This window comes from Oryza glaberrima, chromosome 10, assembly GCF_000147395.1.
Source record: "Oryza glaberrima chromosome 10, OglaRS2, whole genome shotgun sequence".
Classification (NCBI taxonomy): Eukaryota; Viridiplantae; Streptophyta; class Magnoliopsida; order Poales; family Poaceae; genus Oryza; species Oryza glaberrima.
Genome location: NC_068335.1, coordinates 14,927,422 through 14,945,622, shown reverse-complemented (window position 1 = coordinate 14,945,622; position 18,201 = coordinate 14,927,422). Strand labels below are relative to the sequence as shown.

General features: G+C 46.5%; 3 protein-coding genes across 3 annotated transcripts; all 3 read right to left on the bottom strand.

Moving 5' to 3' along the window:
- Positions 1-1,609: 1,609 nt before the first annotated feature.
- Positions 1,610-2,701, bottom strand: LOC127753236 (BTB/POZ and MATH domain-containing protein 1-like). The gene has a single exon (XM_052278712.1). The coding sequence runs from the start codon at positions 2,699-2,701 to the stop codon at positions 1,610-1,612; it is 1,092 nt and encodes a 363-aa protein (XP_052134672.1).
- Positions 2,702-9,335: 6,634 nt separating this feature from the next.
- LOC127753265 (BTB/POZ and MATH domain-containing protein 1-like) lies at positions 9,336-10,421 on the bottom strand. Its single transcript, XM_052278740.1, has one exon. It carries the CDS (start codon positions 10,419-10,421, stop codon positions 9,336-9,338), a length of 1,086 nt encoding a protein of 361 aa, XP_052134700.1.
- A 2,748-nt stretch (positions 10,422-13,169) lies between these two features.
- On the bottom strand, positions 13,170-14,503 carry LOC127753076 (BTB/POZ and MATH domain-containing protein 1-like). Its single transcript, XM_052278533.1, has one exon. It carries the CDS (start codon positions 14,443-14,445, stop codon positions 13,360-13,362), a length of 1,086 nt encoding a protein of 361 aa, XP_052134493.1. The 5' UTR covers positions 14,446-14,503; the 3' UTR covers positions 13,170-13,359.
- Between the last annotated feature and the right edge of the window lie 3,698 nt (positions 14,504-18,201).

The window sequence follows — 18,201 nt, the reverse complement described above, 5'->3', positions numbered from 1 at the left end:
TTTAAAACAAGACCAGGGAAAAAGTTGGCACCGATGTTCCAACAATGCAAGCTCACATTAGCTAGGGACATTTTCCCTACTTAGTATGTTCCAGAGTACAGAAAATTGTTGCACAGCCAATTATAACCATCGTTTTATGTTTCAGAATACTAGAACCTAACCAAGATCCTGACAAGCTTGGAGAGGTATAAAGTGCAACATGACGCCTGAAGAATAAAATACACATACCCTTCATCAGAACGACCAATAGATGCTGGACTCTTTTCCTCAAAGTATCTCAAAAATAGAGCCATAAGGGCACCTTAAAATCTCAAAAGAAATTTGGCTTTTCAGATAGATTTAAAAGGGAAGACGGCAAGACTCATTTTTATGGACCCTGCACAAGGACTGAACCTTGAATGTTGTCCCACCCTGATACCAGGAGGGTTTATCTGAAATTCTGAATCATCATGTTTAACACCAAATCCTCCAAATCAAACATGCCAAATGTAAGTTTAACACCAGGTAACAAGTGACATCTTTTCAGATTTAAAAGTGAAGTTGCAGCGACAACATAAAAGGCAGACAAAGTAGAAACAATCTCTAACTTCTGCTTAGGATGCCATACGTTACCTGATAAGAAAAACATATGAGAAAATTTACAGTGATTGAGAAAATACCTTGATGTACCTAAATTTTATAGTACAAATTTTGGTACCTAAAGGTACCAAGTTTTATACTAGAAAATGATACCTCCCGGTACCTTTTCAAGGATGATAAAACTACCCAAAGTATATACACAGAGGGTTCAGCTACATGTTTTGCGTACTAACAGAAGAGAACTACCTGATGACAAAAAATCAGATTCAGAAACCAACAACTACAATTGCTAGAACACTAAGATATCATTAGCTGTCCTAACTCCTAACAGTTATCTTTCATAAGAGGGCTTGTTCCTGGCTTCCTGCCAGTCTCTTTCCCTCAAATTATCGCTACTCGATACACTTTTCCTGATAAAAAGCCATGGCAAAAAATTGATATTCAAAGGAACTTCGCTTCTCCAGGTAAATTTTACAGAGAAATTAGCATGAGTCAGTGAGTGTTATGAACCTGTCCAAGGACTAAACCTTGAGGGTCTATCTGAATCATCAGTCAGAAACAACAGGTATCTAACATCAAAACAACCATGGAGATAACATACTCTAACACAAAGAGAAGATATGAAACTTCTTTGACTACTACATTAGAAAAGAGATAAAGCACAATTGCACAAATGCTTTCACTACTAGTCTACTACTCGTGCATCGAAATCAAGCGTGCCAAATAGAAATTTAATTAATGCCAGGTAAGATGTGCAAATCCATTTGAGATTGAATAATGAAGCTGCAGAGATATTAAAAAAAAAAACAGATATGAAGTGGAAGTACTTTCTAATTTCTGCTTAGGATAGATGATGTAGTCATAATTTCATATATACATGATAAAAGGCCTAAACACAGGGAGTTCAGCTGCATGCCTGCATAAAAGAACAGTAGCCAACTACCTGATGACAAAGGTTCAGATTCAGAAACCAAAAATCTACCATTAGCCATTGCAATAACACATGAACACTAGAGGTCACTAAGCATGACTAGCTGGAACCTGGAAGTGCCAGTACGACAACCAGCTCTTCCATAAGAGAGGGGCAAATCTTGGAAAGATGCTTGAAGCCATCACCGGCGACGACAGCACTCAGGTTCGCCGGTGACCCAAGAAAATTGAAGCACGCTTTCTTCAGCCCGTCACAGTGGTGCTGATCAGCCAGCGCCAGGATGTTAGATACCGTGCCCACGCTAATGTACTTGCACAGCTTCTCCTCGCAGATCAGCTTGAGCCTCTCCAGGTTGTACCGGTCCGCCGCGACGAGCAGATGCTGGCACATGACGTCTTCCTCCTCCTTCATCTCCGGCAACGAGTCAGTGTACAGAAAGCGGAGCAACACCTTGAACACTTGCGCCTCCATTTCTTCAATGCGCACGACTCCAGCAGTGTCGCCTTCCTTCATCAAGCCGTAGAGCTCCGCTCTGAAGACCGGCGACCGCGCCGCAAGCACGCACCGGTGCGCGGCGAACGTCTGGCCGCCGACCTCAAACACCACATCCGCGCCCTTCTCGGTCTCCAGCAGGTCGCCGAACTGCTGGTTCATGTCGGATGGCGGCACAGATACAAATGTTTCGACAGGTAAGATCTCCGCCGTCTCCTTGGTGTGGATCTTGTGGACGACAAGAATGTCGCACCGGATGGTGAAAGAGTCGTCCCTGAGATGGTCGGACTTCTCAAAATCTTCCCTTTTGATGAACTTCCCATAGCCCCAAGTCCAAGAACCCTCACGATGAAAAGTTCTTACTGTCCTGTATTTCATCGAAGGTTGCGTCTTCACCTGGTCAGCGAAACTAATCAGGTACTTGGCCTCCACCTTCAAATCCAAGCTGGCCTTTTCATCTAGCAAGAGGTAGATCGATATGTAGTCTGCGGAGTCGGCGGAGTCCCCGTTGGGGTAGTATTTGATGCGCCAGCGGTGGCCGCCGACGGTGAACTGGGTGGAAGTGAGGGACGAGCCGGTGGGGGTGGCCTTGGTGAGGGAGTAGCCGTCGACCTTGAGGAGGTCGTACCCGGTGGCCGTGTCGGCCACGATGGCGGAGGCGGACCTGGACGGATTGCCGCGGCGGGCGGCGGGGGACATGGTGGGAAGGGAAGGGACGTTGGTTGGCTTCAGCTACTGTAGGGTTTAGCGTGGATCGGATTGGGGGGAAGAAAGGGGAGGTTTTTACTTGTGTGCCATTAAAAAAGATGATCCCTGTCTCTGTACCACTAAAAAGTTCGAGCCTCCCTCTATGCCATCGTTGAACTTTACGCCATTCCGTCCGTTTTTGGCTCTAACGGTGTCAAATAGCGCAGCCAAATGACGTTATTGCCCTTAGGGTTGAGAGAGAAGAGAGAATAGAGAAGAGAGAGAGAGAGAGAAAGAGAGATAGAGAGAGAGCCGGGACGGCGGCGGCGACGGCCGTGGATGCCGCGGCCTCCTCGGCGGCCCCCATGGGCGCGAGCAAGAGGGCTTCCGACGCCTGTCCGGCCTCGCCTTCGACGAGCTCTCCCGGCAGGACCTTTCCTTTGCCTCTGGCCCGCCACCCACCGACCTCCCCACGCTCCTCCGCCTTTGCTTTGCCGCCGCGGCCCTCCTTCTTCCTCCTGGCTCGTCCAGCACGCCATGGCTCCTCGGCTGGCCGCCGCGCCGCCGAGCGCCACCCCGCCCCTCGGCTTTCTCGCCGCGCCCCTCCTTCCTCCTCCTCCTCCTCCTCCGCTGCCGCCGCCGCTACCTGGCTCGTCCTGCACGCTGCCGCGCCGCCGAGCGCCGCCACGGCTGGCTGCCGCGCCGCCAAGCGCCACCCCGTCCCTCGGCTTTCCCACCGCGCCCCTCCTTCTTCCTCCACCTCGTCCTCCACCACCGCCGCCGCCACCTGGCTTGTCCCGCACGCTGCCGCGCCGCCGAGCGCTGCGCCGGTCGCCTGCCTCATCGCCGGCCTAGCCGCACCGGCTGGCCTCTCTCTGCAAGGAAGTAGACACTAGAAAGGCAAGAGCGACATTTTTTGTGCTCAGGCCCACATGTCAGAGCTGCCAAACGGTTAAATCCACACAGAATAGCGACGGAATGGCGTGGAGGGCGCGATAAAGTTCGACGATGGCATAGAGGGAGGCTCGAACTTTTTAGTGGCACAGAGGCAGGGGTCATCTTTTTTAATGGCACACAGGTAAAAACCTCAAGAAAGGGACGGTGTGGTGCGGTGGGGTGCGGCGCGGAGGAGAGACGAGGAAGGCGAAGCGACCGAACTGATGACGGTTGGGGGAATTTATTTGCGCCTTTGCGGGGTGTGTCTTTCGTTTCCACGTCTCCAACCAAAACTTTACACCTCTTGTCTTCAATATCTGAAATCTCTCCTCCCAAATTAGAGCAAGTTTAATAGTATAGCCCACTACTAGCTCCAATTCATCTATAGCCAATCTAATAGCTCATTCATACAATAGTTACATATTACACTATTAATACATGGTCTGACCTGTCATACACACACTGCGTCTTGGAGTCCGTGCTACAGCTGGCTACAAATCTGTAGCCCGCTGCTCTTCTCTCTCCTTATTTATCTCCTTAAAATATGTTTACAGCTGGCTTATAGCCTGCTATTGTACCTGCTCTTATACAAAACGTACAGCTTAAATTCTATAGCAGTATGAGCAGCTGGTTTCGCTAACGTGGAATCGTAGTTAGCAAAAATAAAAATAAAAACATACAGGCCCACATGTAAGCGAGAAGAAATAGAGTATGTGGGGCCCACTTCTTTCTCTTCTTTTTTTTTCCTCACCACATACACGAGGACGATGGATCGACGGCACTGATGGAGGCGGCGGCCTCAAGTCCGCAAGGGGGCGTGTTGGTGGAGATGATGCAAGCATGCAGCAGCAGCACGATGCTCTAGAGCCTCCTGCTCTGCCTGCAGGAGCACGAGCGTCCACGGAGCAGACACGGGATGCAGTGCCGTCGCGGTCGACTCTGTTGTAGTGGCGGAGGATTTGGTTCCTAGCGTCGCATTTAGGCGTCACGCCGGCTATGGCTGTGCTACTGTTGTCAATTTGCTGGAGGAACGAGACGAGCTGCCTCGGCAAGCGTCCGAGACAGAGCCCGAGGAGGAGGCTCCCCGGCGCGTTTGCGGGTTCGGCGGCGACGATGACGGCGAAGGATGGCTTGTCGTTGGCCAAGCGGCTACGTTGGTGGTGGTGGCCGGATGCTAGCCTGTCCGAACTGTTGGAATTAATGAATGGGCCTTAGCCCACTCGAAGATTAATTCTTTGGAAAATCACAAAAGCCTACCTCATGGGATGGCATGCATGTGGAGTTTAGTACCACCTTGCTTATTCTAGGAGAAGGGGACCTCCTTAAAAGGGAGGATGCCTTCCTAGCCATTTGAAGCATGTGTGGTGGAGAGAAGAGGGGAAACACACGCGCGCGCTCGCTCGCCAGGCTAGGCAGGGCAGGCGCATGTGCACGACGTACGCGTCGAATAGTTCGAAAAATTGGCTCCTCACCCTTGCACAGATGCAGCCTCCTTTTGCAGTTTTGTTTTGCTGCAAATTCGGATTCGTTTTTGTTTTGGAAACGTTCCGAAAAATCCGGTGCGTGCAAACGGCATGGAGTCCGGATAAGTTACGCGCGACTTATCCGGTTCGGTTACGCGCAGTAGACCCGCCGTCTTCACGCAACACACGCGAAATCAATCTAGGGTTTGCCTCCTACTCTGTACTGCGCCGTCGCTCGTAGACTACTCCATCTCGCTCGCCGGCGTGCACCGGCGATCGGGAGAGCAGGTCTCCGGAACCTCTGTCTTCGACGTCCTGCACCGGGAGAAGGCGGCAATAAGGTTTTTGGGAAGCGCTTCGCGCGACTGCTCCCTGTTCGTTCGCGATGGCTCGTCTTCCTCTTCGCTCTCGGGAGAGCAGGTCTCCGGAACCTCTGTCTTCGACGTCCTGCACCGGGAGAAGGCGGCAATAAGGTTTTTGGGAAGCGCTTCACGCGACTGCTCTCTGTTCGTTCGCGACGGCTCGTCTTCCTCTTCGCTCGCGTGTTTCGTAGACGCCTGCGAAAAGTTTCGACCAAGCAGCCGGTCTTTCCGTCACCTCGGTACGTGTTCAATATGTTGCGCATATTTGATCTGTTCATGTTATACTGTGTAGTTTACATGTGTAGATCTAATGATGTGTTCATGCTAGTTTTCATCTGTAATGTCATGATTTATTTATGAAATAGATTAAATCATTATATGCCTATAATCTCAACACGAACATCGCCTGGTCTTGTAGGAGTCCCACTCCCACTCGTTTCCGGAGAGTACCACGAGGCATGCCATCGTCTTCCTTGCTACCGACGCCGCTTGGTCTCCGCTGCCCCAGCTTGGAGCATATCATGTCAGGATGAAAGCGACGGCGACAGGCTGCCGAAGAACCGGCTGGCGCCAACATAGATGTGCGTTAGCCTGGAGTATGCGCGCGGCGGTGCGGCCGTCCGTTGCTATTGCACGGTTCAACCTTCACGTCCCACACGAGACCGTGCGCCCTCTGCGCGTTGCCAGTGGCTCATGGTTAAGAGGATAGAGGCCAAGCCGATTTCGGAGCAGCGACGGTGGAAATAGGTTGTCGAGGGTAAGCCAGAGATCTAGGCCACCCGCCTCCACCTTCCACCGCCTGCTCTAGCCTCCCAACCCCTCCTTCCCTGGCAGCGGCGTGGCCCGTCCACGCCACCTCCGCTGAGGAATCTGCATGAGGGCTCCATGGCTGCCGAGGAGAAAGCATCTCCCTCACCACCTCCACCGCGCGCCAGAAGGGCTCCCTCTTCTGCCATGTTGCGGCCACGCGGACCTACTAGCCCCCGTCCTGGAGCAGTGCTCAGATCTCCGCGCGGTGCTCCCCGACCTCTGCCACAACCTCCCTCAACACGCCTCTACTCGGCTTCCGCGATGCGGCGATGGGGGCATCGGTGGTGTGGGGGCAAAGGGGCGTCCCAACATTGGTGGCGTGTGGCCGCCGTGGTGTAGGAGAGGTGGGGGTCAGGTTAGGGGGCGCTGTGCCAGTTAGTAGGAGACATCTGCTACGTAAGCAAACACAGGGAAAATGGGATCTATATTGGCTTGAGACCTAGGTTGCACGGTTCTGAACACTTGAGGGGTAAAGATTTCTGGCATTAACGAATAGAAATGTCAAACAAGCTCGACGTAAAGTTGAGGGCTGGCAAGTGAACTTATTTCTTTCCATGGTGGCTCTCGCGACGGGCCGAGGTAAATAAACGGACGGCCCAAGCCCAGCGTATGGGGCATCGTGGATGACCCAGGTTGGATCGCTGGACAGCACGGTCTGCCATATTAAAACATACGGTCAGATTAGCGGCTAAAACAAGTAATTTGTGCAGCTATTCTGGAATCTGGACGCCACAATAAACAAGTTTTCAAATACTAAAATTTCTAGAAGAAAAAAAACTGCCTTGTTTTAAAAAAAAGTCCAGCGAAAAATTTGGCATTGATATTCCAACAATGCAAAGCTCACATAACAATAGCAGCTACAGACATTTTCCCTAGTCAGTATGTCACATTCCAGAATATTGTTTTTTAGATGAAAGGCTCAATGCCCTGCTTTTAGGAGTAGAAAGCAACATACTGGGACTCTTGGGATCTCCAGCTTGCAAATGAGCGCACCCTTTTTAAGCCGTTTTTTTACCAACACAGTCTGCACACAGACGTACACCTGACAGCATAGGACAGGGACAAGGAGCGGCTAAACACCAGAAAACCAAACCCAATTACCCAAACCACATCCACTTGGGTGAGGATCCACCACCATAATGTCACTACCATTACGACCACTAGTATGTCTGTATGTGGGTCACACTCTCCTATTGTCCCACATATCAGTGTTTGTAATGGCAGTGCTATTATGATAGAGGATGTGAACCCCATCCACTCGAGACACCACCAAGCAAAAGAGCAAAATTAGCCTACACCCGTCCTAGGCGACCTGAGCTTGTTTGCAGCTTCAAGGATTGAAGATACCATCACCTAAAGCAGCGACGTCTCCTTGGGTAGTTGAGTTTCAGCAAGATCTTCCATATTTTTTTTTGACTGAAAAGAGAAGATCTTCCATATCATTCCTTGTAATCCAGAGTTGTCAGCACACAGCTGTAAGAAACAGCATCTTAACTCTATCCTCCTGACTTTTGATACCTTCTATTACATGTTCAAAGAACCGGTCAAAGATTAAAGGAGCCTTATTCCAGAATCCAGACCAGAGCATCTATACATATGCACCATACAAAATCTAGCAATGGGGCAGATAAAAATCACATGGTTGGCATTTACTAATTCACAAAACTCAGAACCTACCAAAAATCAATTCACCTCCCACGAAAAACCATTTCCTAATTTGCAAGAGATCTCTCCAGAATCATGGGAATATTGTCGCACAGCAAGTTCTTTTTATGTTTCTGAAAAGAAGCCAGCTAAGCTAACCAAGGTCCTGACAAGCCTGGAGAGAGGTATAAACCGCAACATGATGAATGAAGAATAAATTACTCTTCCTGAACCACCAAGAGATAAATGTGCTGGCAGATGCTAGCCTCTTTTCCTCAAATTATCTTAGTTCAGATACTACTATTTTTGATCAAACGACATAAGAACACCTCAATCTCAAAAGAAATTTGACTTTCCAGATAGAATTAAAAAGGAAGACAGCAAGACTCATTTTTATGGACCTGCTGCACAAGGACTGAACCTTGAATGTTGTCCCACCCTGATACCAGGAGGGTATATCTAAGATTCTGAATCATCAAGTTTAACACCAAATCCTCCAAATCAAGCATGCCAAATGGAAGTTTAACAACAGGTAACAAGTGACAATCCTTTCAGATTGAAATGTGCAGCTGCAGAAATAGCATATATAAAAGGCAGACAAAGTAGAAAATATCTATTCACACCTGCTTAGGATGTCATAATGTCATAGTACCTATCCTGTCTACCTGATAACAAAATCATATACACAGGCAGCTCCAGCTTAGGTGCTTGAAGACTTCGCTGGGACCCTGCCAGCCTCTTTTCCTCAAATCATCACTAGTCGAGACATAGTAAAATTCCTTTGAATATCAGGATTTTACTATGGCTTTTGATATTCAAAGGAATATCAAGACATTTAGAAAAGAAATCTTGATATTCAAAGGAATTTTGCTTCTCCAAGTAAATTTAAAAGAGAAATTAGAATGAGTCAGTGAGTGTCATGAACTTTTCCAAGGACTGAATCTCGAAACTTGTCCCGTCTGATACCAGGAGGGTCTATCTGAATCATCAATCAGAAACAACTTAGAACAAGTATCGTAGTATCTACATAAAAACAAACCACAGAGATAACATAAACCAACAGAAAGAAAAGAGATGAAACAACTTTGACTACTCCATTACAGAAGAGAGAAAGCCAAATGCTTTCATTATTCCTGTCATCAAAATCAAGCGTGCCAAATAGAAGTTTAATACCAGGTAACAAGTGACAATCCATTGAGATTGAATAGTGAAGCTGCAGAGATAGTAAAAAACAGAGACGAAGTGGAAGTACTTTCTAACTTCTGCTTAGGACAGATTTAGTCATAATTTCATATATACATGCTAAAAGGCCTTAACACAGGGGATTCAGCTGCATGCCTGCATAAAAGAAGAGAAGCGAACTACCTGATGACAAACAGTCAGATTCATTAACCAAAAACTACCATTGGCCATTTCTAGAACACAAGAACACTAAGCATGACTCAGCGGAAGTGCCAGCTCAACAACCAGTTCTTTCATAAGAGAGGGGCAGCTCCTGCTCAGATGGTCCAAGCCATCGTCGGCGACGAAAGCACTGAGGTTTGCCGGTGAGCCAAGAAAACTGAAGCACGCCTTCTTCAGCCCGTCGCAATGGTGCTGATCAGCTAGTGCCAGGATGTTTGACACCGTGCTTACGCCAATGTACTTGCACAGCTTCTTCTCGCAGATCAGCTTGAGCCTTTGTAGGTCGTACCGATCCGCCGCGACGATCAGATGCTGGCACATGATATGTTCCTCCGCCTCCATCTCCGGCAAAGAGTCAGTGTACACGAAGCGGAGCAACATCTTGAACACCTGCGCCTCCATGTCTTCGATGCGTACGACTCCAGCAGTGTCGCCCTCCTTCATCAGGCCGTAGAGCTCGGCTCTGAACACCGGCGACCGCGCCGCGAGCACGCACCGGTGAGCGGCGAATCTCTCGCCGGCGACCTCAAACACCACGTCGGCGCCCTTCTCGGTCTCCAGCAGGTCACCGAAATGCCGGTTCATCTCGGACGGGGGCACGGATACAAAGGATCCAGCGGGGAGTATCTCGGTCGCCTCCTCCGCGACGAACTCGCGGACGACGACAATGTCGCACCGGATGGTGAAAGAGTCGTCTCGGAGATCCTTGGACTTCTCGAGAACCTCCCTCCTGACGAACTTCGCGTAGCCCCAGGACCAAGAACTATCACCAAAAGTTCTTACGGCATGGAGCGCCAGTGAAGGCTGCGCCTTCACCTGGTCGGCGAAGCGAATCTGGAATAGCGCCTTCACGCTCCTGGCGTTGCTCTTCTCGTCTAGAAAGAGGTACATCGATATGTGATCGGCTGAGTCGGCGCGGTCAGCGTTGGGGTAGTAGTGGATGCGCCAGCGGTGGCCGGCGACGGTGAAGCGGCTGGATTTGAGGGGCGAGCCGGTGGGGGTGCCCTTGGTGCGCGAGTAGCCGTGGATGCTGAGGAGGTGGTACCCGGTGGCCGTGTCGGCCACGATGGCGGACCGCGACGGCGGGTCGGCGCGGCATGCGGCGAGGGACATGGTGCGGAAGGGAAGGGACGCTGGTTTGGCTTCAGCTACTGTAGGGGTTTAGCGCGGATCGGATTTGGGGGGAAGAAAGGGGCACAGTGCGGTGCGGAGGAGACGAGGGAAGAGAGAGATTTGATACGAAGGCGAAGCGACCGAGCCGACGACGCCGCTTTTGGTTTCGTTGGGGGAATTTCCGTGGGTGACGTGGCCGAGGTGAAGAGACGTGTTCGTTGCTCTGTGTTGCTCTGTGTTCCCAACTCCTGTTCGCTCGTACATTTTTCAAACGGTGCGTCGCAAGTTTTGTGAGAGAAAACTTTCAAACCTAATTATAGCGGATAATTTCACTAGAACTACACTATAACAATAAAAATAACTTGTATATATGTATTAAAATAATAAATACAATTTTATATCTAATTTATATAGAGATAACAGTATAATTACAGTGCAATTATACTACAGTTACAATATAGTTACAATGTAACATGTAACTACAATATAACTAGCACACAACTATGATGTAACATAGATGTAAGTTGAACAAATCTGCGATAAACATGCGATGGTGGGACTGGCTAGTGCCACCAACTTGTGAAAAGAGAATTTAGATCCGATAGCAAAATATCTCAGTACAAATCTTAGCGCAGTATCATCGGCTAAAATATTGTCCCGGAAACTGTCAACAACTAGCTAGCAAAACTGAAGTTTCTATACGAAAGTTGCTTTAAATAATTGTATTTGGTTCTTTTTGAAAAAAATAGCTAATACTTACTGGGAATAGACAATTCCGTTTTTAGTTGTTTCCCAACCACCCACAACTATCGCATAGAACCCAGCGCGTGTGAGCATTTTTCGCTCATATGAAATGGCAGAGCGTTTTTGGAATAACTTTTGGAAACTAAGCAGGCCCTTACCCTCTCTCCCGTGTGTAGTGGTAGGCGGCGCTGTAGAGGAGGCAGGAAGGATGGAGCCGAGGTCGGCCGGTGACGGAGCAACGCACGGAGGAAGCCGGCGGGATGAAAATGGTCAGAAATGGTAAGAAACGGTATCATTATTTTATTATTTTTTAAAACAAACAGAAACGGTTGGGAAATTTTTATATTTATGAATTTGTCAATTTAGTATCAATTTTAATGCTATGCTGACAAAAATTAGATATACTAAATTTTAAAAATGTTAACCATCAATAAAAATATTATTATTATATTAGTTTTGTCGGAAACGGTATTGGTAGGGTCGGGCCAATAGCCACCAACAAGCTCCATGCTTGGCCCGAACGTCGCGGCGAACAACAACAGCCCTTCCATTCCACATTTCCACTGTGGGCGAGCTGCTTCCAAACATTGAAAGAGGGGGAAGTGGTTGTCCGCGACGGCTTTGACCAGGCATGAAGAATAAATTACTCTTACTGAACCACCAAGAGATAAATGTGCTGGCAGATGCTAGCCTCTTTTCCTCAAATTATCTTTAGTTCAGATACTACTATTTTTATCAGAAGACCTCAATCTCAAAAGAAATTTGACTTTCCAGATAGAATTCAAAAGGAAGACAGCAAGATTCAATTTTTTGGACCTGCTGCACAAGGACTGAACCTTGAGTTGTCCCACCATGATACCAGGAGGATATATATGAGATTCTGAATCATCAAGCTCAACACCAAATCCTCCAAATCAAGCATGCCAAATGGAAGTTTAACACTAAGTAACAAGTGACAATCCTTTCAAATTGAAATGTGCAGTTGCAGAAATAGCATAAAAGACAGACAAAATAGAAAAAAACATCTTAACTCCTGCGTAGGATGTCATAATGTCATAGTACCTGATAACAAAAGCATGCTTTCTGTACCAAAAGAAGAGAAGAGAACTACGTTATGACAAAATTCAGATTTTAGAAACCACTACAATTGCCAGAGCACAAGATTCGGTAGGACTTGTTGGGAACAAATCTCCTCTGCAAGGAAAATGGAGCGGTCCATTAACACGTGATTAATTAAGTGTTAGCTATTTTTTTTCAAAAATGGATCAATATGATTTTTTTAAGCAACTTCCGTATAGAAATTATTTGCAAAAAACATACCGTTTAGCAGTTTGAAAAACATGCGTGGGGAACACGAGGGAAGAGAGTTGGGAAAACATGTTACCGAACACAGCCATCAGAAACAAATTAGAACAAGTATCTACGTCAAAACAAACCACTGAGATAACATAAACCAACATAAAGAAAAGAGATGAAACTACTTAGATGATTCTATTAGAGAGGAGATAAAGCGAAATGCTTTCACTACTCATGTCATCAAAATCAAGCGTGGGATGTGGATTTTCATCCCTCGAAGGGCATCCTTTCGTTTGTTTGCACGTCATATAAATAGTTATAAAAAAATTAAGAAAAATTGACAATATAGATTAATATGAAATATATCACTCCACAAATATGCAAGATCAAATTCAACTTTTACAAGTTGCAACAAAACAACAAATTAAACTGAAAATAATTATTGTAAATTCGTAGCTATATTTGTTATTTTTGTTACAACTTGTAGAAGTTAAATTTTAACTTGCATATTTGTGGAGTAATATATTTCATATTAATCTATGTTGTTAATTTTTTAAAAAATTTTGATGACTATTTAGGTAGCATGAATGAAACGAGGGGATATCCTCTCGAGGGATGAAATTAAGTTTAATACCAGGTAACAAGTGACAATCCATAGAGATTGAATAGTGAAGCTGTAGAGATAGTAAAAAAAAACTGAGACGATTTCTAACCTCTGCTTAGGATAGATGTAGTCATAATTTAATATATAAGTACATGGTAAAAGGCCTAAACACGGGGAATTCACCCGCATGCCAGTGTGCTAAAAGAAGATAAGCAAACTACCTGATGACAAAGGTTCAAACTCAGCAACATAAACTACCACTGGCCATTGCAAGAACACATGAACAGTAAGTCACTAAGCATGACTCCCTGGAAGTGCCAGCGTGACAACCAGCTCTTCCATAAGTGAGGGGCAACTCCTGCAAAGATGCTTGAAGCCATCACTGGCGACGACAGCACTCAGGTTTGCCAGTGAGCCGAGAAAATCGAAGCACGCTTTCTTCAGCCCGTCACAGTGGTGCTGATCAGCCAGCGGCAGGATGTTCCATACCGTGCCGACGCTAATGTGCCTGCACAACTTCTCCTCGCAGATCAGCTTGAGCCTCTCAAGGTTGTACCGGTCCGCCGCGACGAGCAGATGCTGGCACATGACGTCTTCCTCCTCCATCTCCGGGAGCGAGTCGGTGTACATGAAGCGGAGCAGCACCTTGAACACCCGCGGCTCAATGTCTTCGATGTGCACGACTCCGGCGGTGTCACCCTCCTTCATCAAGCCATAGAGCTCCGCCTTGAAGACCGGCGACCGCGCCGCGAGCACGCACCGGTGCGCGGCGAACGTCTGGCCGCCGACCTCGAACACCACATCCGCGCCCTTCTCGCTCTCCAGCAGGTCGCCGAGCTGCTGGTTCAGGTCAGACGGGGGCACGGTGACGATGGCTGTGGTGGTGGTGATCTCGGTCGACTCCTCGGCGCGGATCTCGTTGATGACAACAATGTCGCAACGGATGGTGAAAGAGTCGTCCCTGATGAGCTTCTCAAAATCACACCTTCTGACGAACTTTTCATAGCCGAAAGACCGAAAGCCCGCACCATCAAAAGTATCCGCTTTCATGGTTGCCAACCAAGGTGGCTCATCCACCTGGCCGGTGTAACTGATCTGGAAGTCCGACTTCGCCTGCACCTTCACCTTCTCGTCTAGCACGAGGAAAAGCGAAATGAAATCGGCGGAGCTGGCTGAGAACCCGTTGGGATAGTACCTGATGCGCCAGCAGTGGCCGCCGACGGTGAACTGGCTGGAGATAAGGAACGAGCCATTGGGGGTCCCCTTGGTGAGCGAGTACCCGTCGATCTTGAGGAGGTGGGACCCGGCCGCCGTGCCGGCCACGATGGTGGAGGTGGAGTCCGACCGCGGCGGGCTCAGGTGGCGGGCGGCGGGCGGCATGGCCGGAAACTGCTCGCCGCGCCGCTCGGGTAGGCAGGTAGGGTTTAGCGCGGATTTGGAGGAGACGAAGCGAGAGACCATTGCGTTTTTCCTTGGGCCCACCTATTTATAGGGCTATTGTGGGCTCACCCGTGTATATGGGCCGAGAGATTCGGTCCAATGGACGAACGGCCCATGCTTGCTATGGCGAATTGTCGATCAACGTTATGCCAGCTTTACCACATACGTGATGATGATGCGGTTAAATTAGCAACTGATCTGCGCAGTTATTCTTGCTGCAGCAAAAGGTGAGTAGTTTCCCATATGCCTCAATTTTCAGGAGAAAAGGCCTCGACCGGAGAATAAAAGGCTGCATATCGACTTGGCTAGCATATAGTATAGGCTTAAAAAAAATGAAAAATGAGTTAATATGATATCCCATAATAATTGTATTTCTAATATTTGAATTTGTTCCAAAATAATTATCAAAATAGAATACTAATGATCCCCATTAAACATTTCTCATCCAAATTTATCCTATTTTACTCTTAACTACCCTCCACTCTTATCTATAAACCATTTAATACAGGGTATTATAGTATTTTTTTTCCTCAAACCTTAGTATATGCTAACAACCTAGAATTACAATTAATTTGGGACAGAGGTGTATTTCAAAGTAACTTTCGCATAAATTTTTTTTATAAGAAAACCCTCTGTAACACTGCCCAAAACTTTTCCGGACTTTGGTTTATAACTTTAATCATGGTTTGCTACTGTAAGCCTGTAACACTGATATTGTCAACTCTCAATCAACCATGTCTCATTTAAATTTCACCTAAACTTACCCAATCACTCTTTCACTCTCTAATCTTAGATTATTTTATATCATAGTTTTTTATTTCTAAATTAACAAAAAGTCTTTATATTTTGAAACAGATAGAGTACGTAAAAAAAATTTAGAAAATAAATGCTACTCCCCAGTTTATATTATAAGTCGCTTTAATTTTTTCCTAACGAAACTTCTTTAGGTTTGATGAAATTTTTAGAAAAAAATAGCAACATCTACAACACCAAATAAGTTTCATTATTTGTAACATTGAATCTATTTTAATAACATGTTCGTTTTTGTTGAAACTATTGTTATATTTAAAAACAAAAATCCTAATAGGGGACATCTTATAGGTACCAATTTATTTGAAATCGGCATCTATTGACCATTTCCCACCTCCACGTGGTGAAAATTAAAACAACTGGCTCCTTTAAACATCTATAAGTGTCGTCCTAAATTAAAACCGGTACATATAGTATTTGTGTTAGTTTTTAGAAAAAATCGATACCTCTAATATACTAGGTGCGGTTTTTAAAAACCGACACTTATAAGAATATACTAAGAGCCCTTTGAATTGTAGGAATGAAAAAAATGGAAGAATAGGAAAAACGTATGATTTTTACATGATTATAAGTGTAAAACAGAGGATCGCAAAACACAGAAAAAACACAGGAACGATCGTTTGATTGGACCACAGGAAAAATACAGGAATCGGATGAGAAAGATAGACTCAAAGAATTTTTTCCAAGAGGTTGAACCTCTTACTAAGTTTACTCCAAAACCTATATGCTATAAGCCATTCCATAGGAATTTTGTAGGATTTGAAAAACTTCAATCCTTTGAATCAAAGGGCTACATAGAAAAATTTCTTATAGGATTTCAATCCTATGAAATTCCTTCATAATTCATTTGATTCAAAGGGGCCATAATATACTTATATTATATTAGGACAAGGATTTTTTACACCTAGGTGCCATGGCATCCATCATTTGCATGTGACTTAAATAGTTATAGAAAAAATTAAAAAAAATTTAATAACACTGTTTGTGATGATACAAGTCTATACATAAACATGTAGTACTAAATTTGATCCCTAACTAGAGAAACAAAAATAATAAAATCAGACAGTGAATAGTACCCGTACCGTGTAGATAAAATCTGTTATTTTTATTTCTTCATATATCGATTGAATTTAGACTTACATGTGTTGTATAGTGTCTTATATTATCATGGTCTATCTTACTAAATTTTATGAAAATTTTATATAACTGTTTAAATTACATGTATACACATAAGTGTAGAAAATACTTTCCATAATATAGGTGCCAAGTGCCAACTTGGTGACAGCGCCACGTCGCCGGAGTTGGATTGTTGCCCCCTTCTTCCCGACCTCGTTTCCTGCTGGGTGGCTGCTTGGACACTTGCTGATGTGGCCGGGATACCAACATGTGTAGCAACGTGTTTGACGGGAGCAGGAGTTTTTCTGATGCCCTAGGGCCAAGCACACTGGAAGCAACAGCCTTGGAGCCAGCGGGGGATCGTCCTTGCGCCGTGAATGCGCCCCTGGTGTTGGTGGTTGGGATATCGCTCGACCGCCATGAATGCGGTCTGACCTTGCGCCGAACCTCCGTCCAACACCGTCCTGCATTCACGTCCTCTTCCTCGGATGTCGGCTGCCTGGCAACAACCTCGCTCCACGACCAGGTTGGAAATTTCGGACTGGAACATGTTGGCTTCAGCGAGACAGGGGAAGTGGCTGCCGGCGTGGCTGGTAGCTGCCGCGGCCGGAGTGACAAACGGCACACTCTCACGTTCCCACCCCTCAGTCGAACTCATTTGCTTCCACATGGGAACATTTTTGTCCGCACATTATAAAAACCTTAGCGAACCACGTTCCTCGATCCTAATCCTTGATTCCATTGATTTGGGAACTTTGTGGCTATGCCAAATCCTCTAAATCAAGCATGCCACATGGAAGTTTAACACCAGGTAACATGTGACAATCCTTCGAAATCTAAAAGCACAGTCGTAGAGATAGCATAAAAAGGACAAATTTGTTAGGATTCTATGATCACTAGGTGCGGATCTAGGGGGCGATCTCTTGCTCATAGGAATACAATAGGTGCTTTAGTGAATGAACGGTTGAGGGAGAGAGTGAGGAACCCATACCTTTACCAGTCTTAGAGCTTGACGCAGCCATGGTGACGGTGTGGCGGCGTGATGGCGTCGGTGATGGCGGCGTGGTTCTAGGGTTTGTGTTGGGAGTCCAAGTACACGACGAACGTTGGTTCGCGCGCCCGGCGGCTCCCCCTCTTTATATTGCGCTGCGTGAGAGGGGCCCACTACCAATTGGTCGACTGGCGCCCCCGATCAGGGTGCGTAGGCGGAGTGGGGATCGGTTTCCCGATCCCCCGGAGATCGCAACTAACATTCTCCCCTTTCTTACTTCTCTTACTATCATTTACTTCTAAATAGATTGATGCATAGAGCATGCTTCATCATGACAGTCACCACTGAACCATCAGACGCAACGACTATAATGAACCTCCCCACTTAGAAATAAACACTAGGCCCTTTTGTAATTCAAGGATTATGACTTTCCTATAAACCCATGCCAGCTAAGTGTTCTCTGAACACACTGGGCGGTAAGCCTTTTGTAAGCGGATCCGCTAACATTTCCTTTGTTCTTATATGCTAGAGACTAATTGTCTGATCCTGGATTTTCTCTTTCACAACATAAAACTTAATGTCAATGTATTTGGCAGCACCACTTGACTTATTGTTGTGAGCATAAAACATTGCTGGCTCATTGTCGCAGTGCATCTTGACTGGCCTTTAAATGTTGTCGACCACTTTCAACCCAGGTACAAACTTCTTTAACCATTTTGCCTGCCCCATGGCCTCATAACTAGCTACAAATTCGGCATACATCATCGATGATGATATGA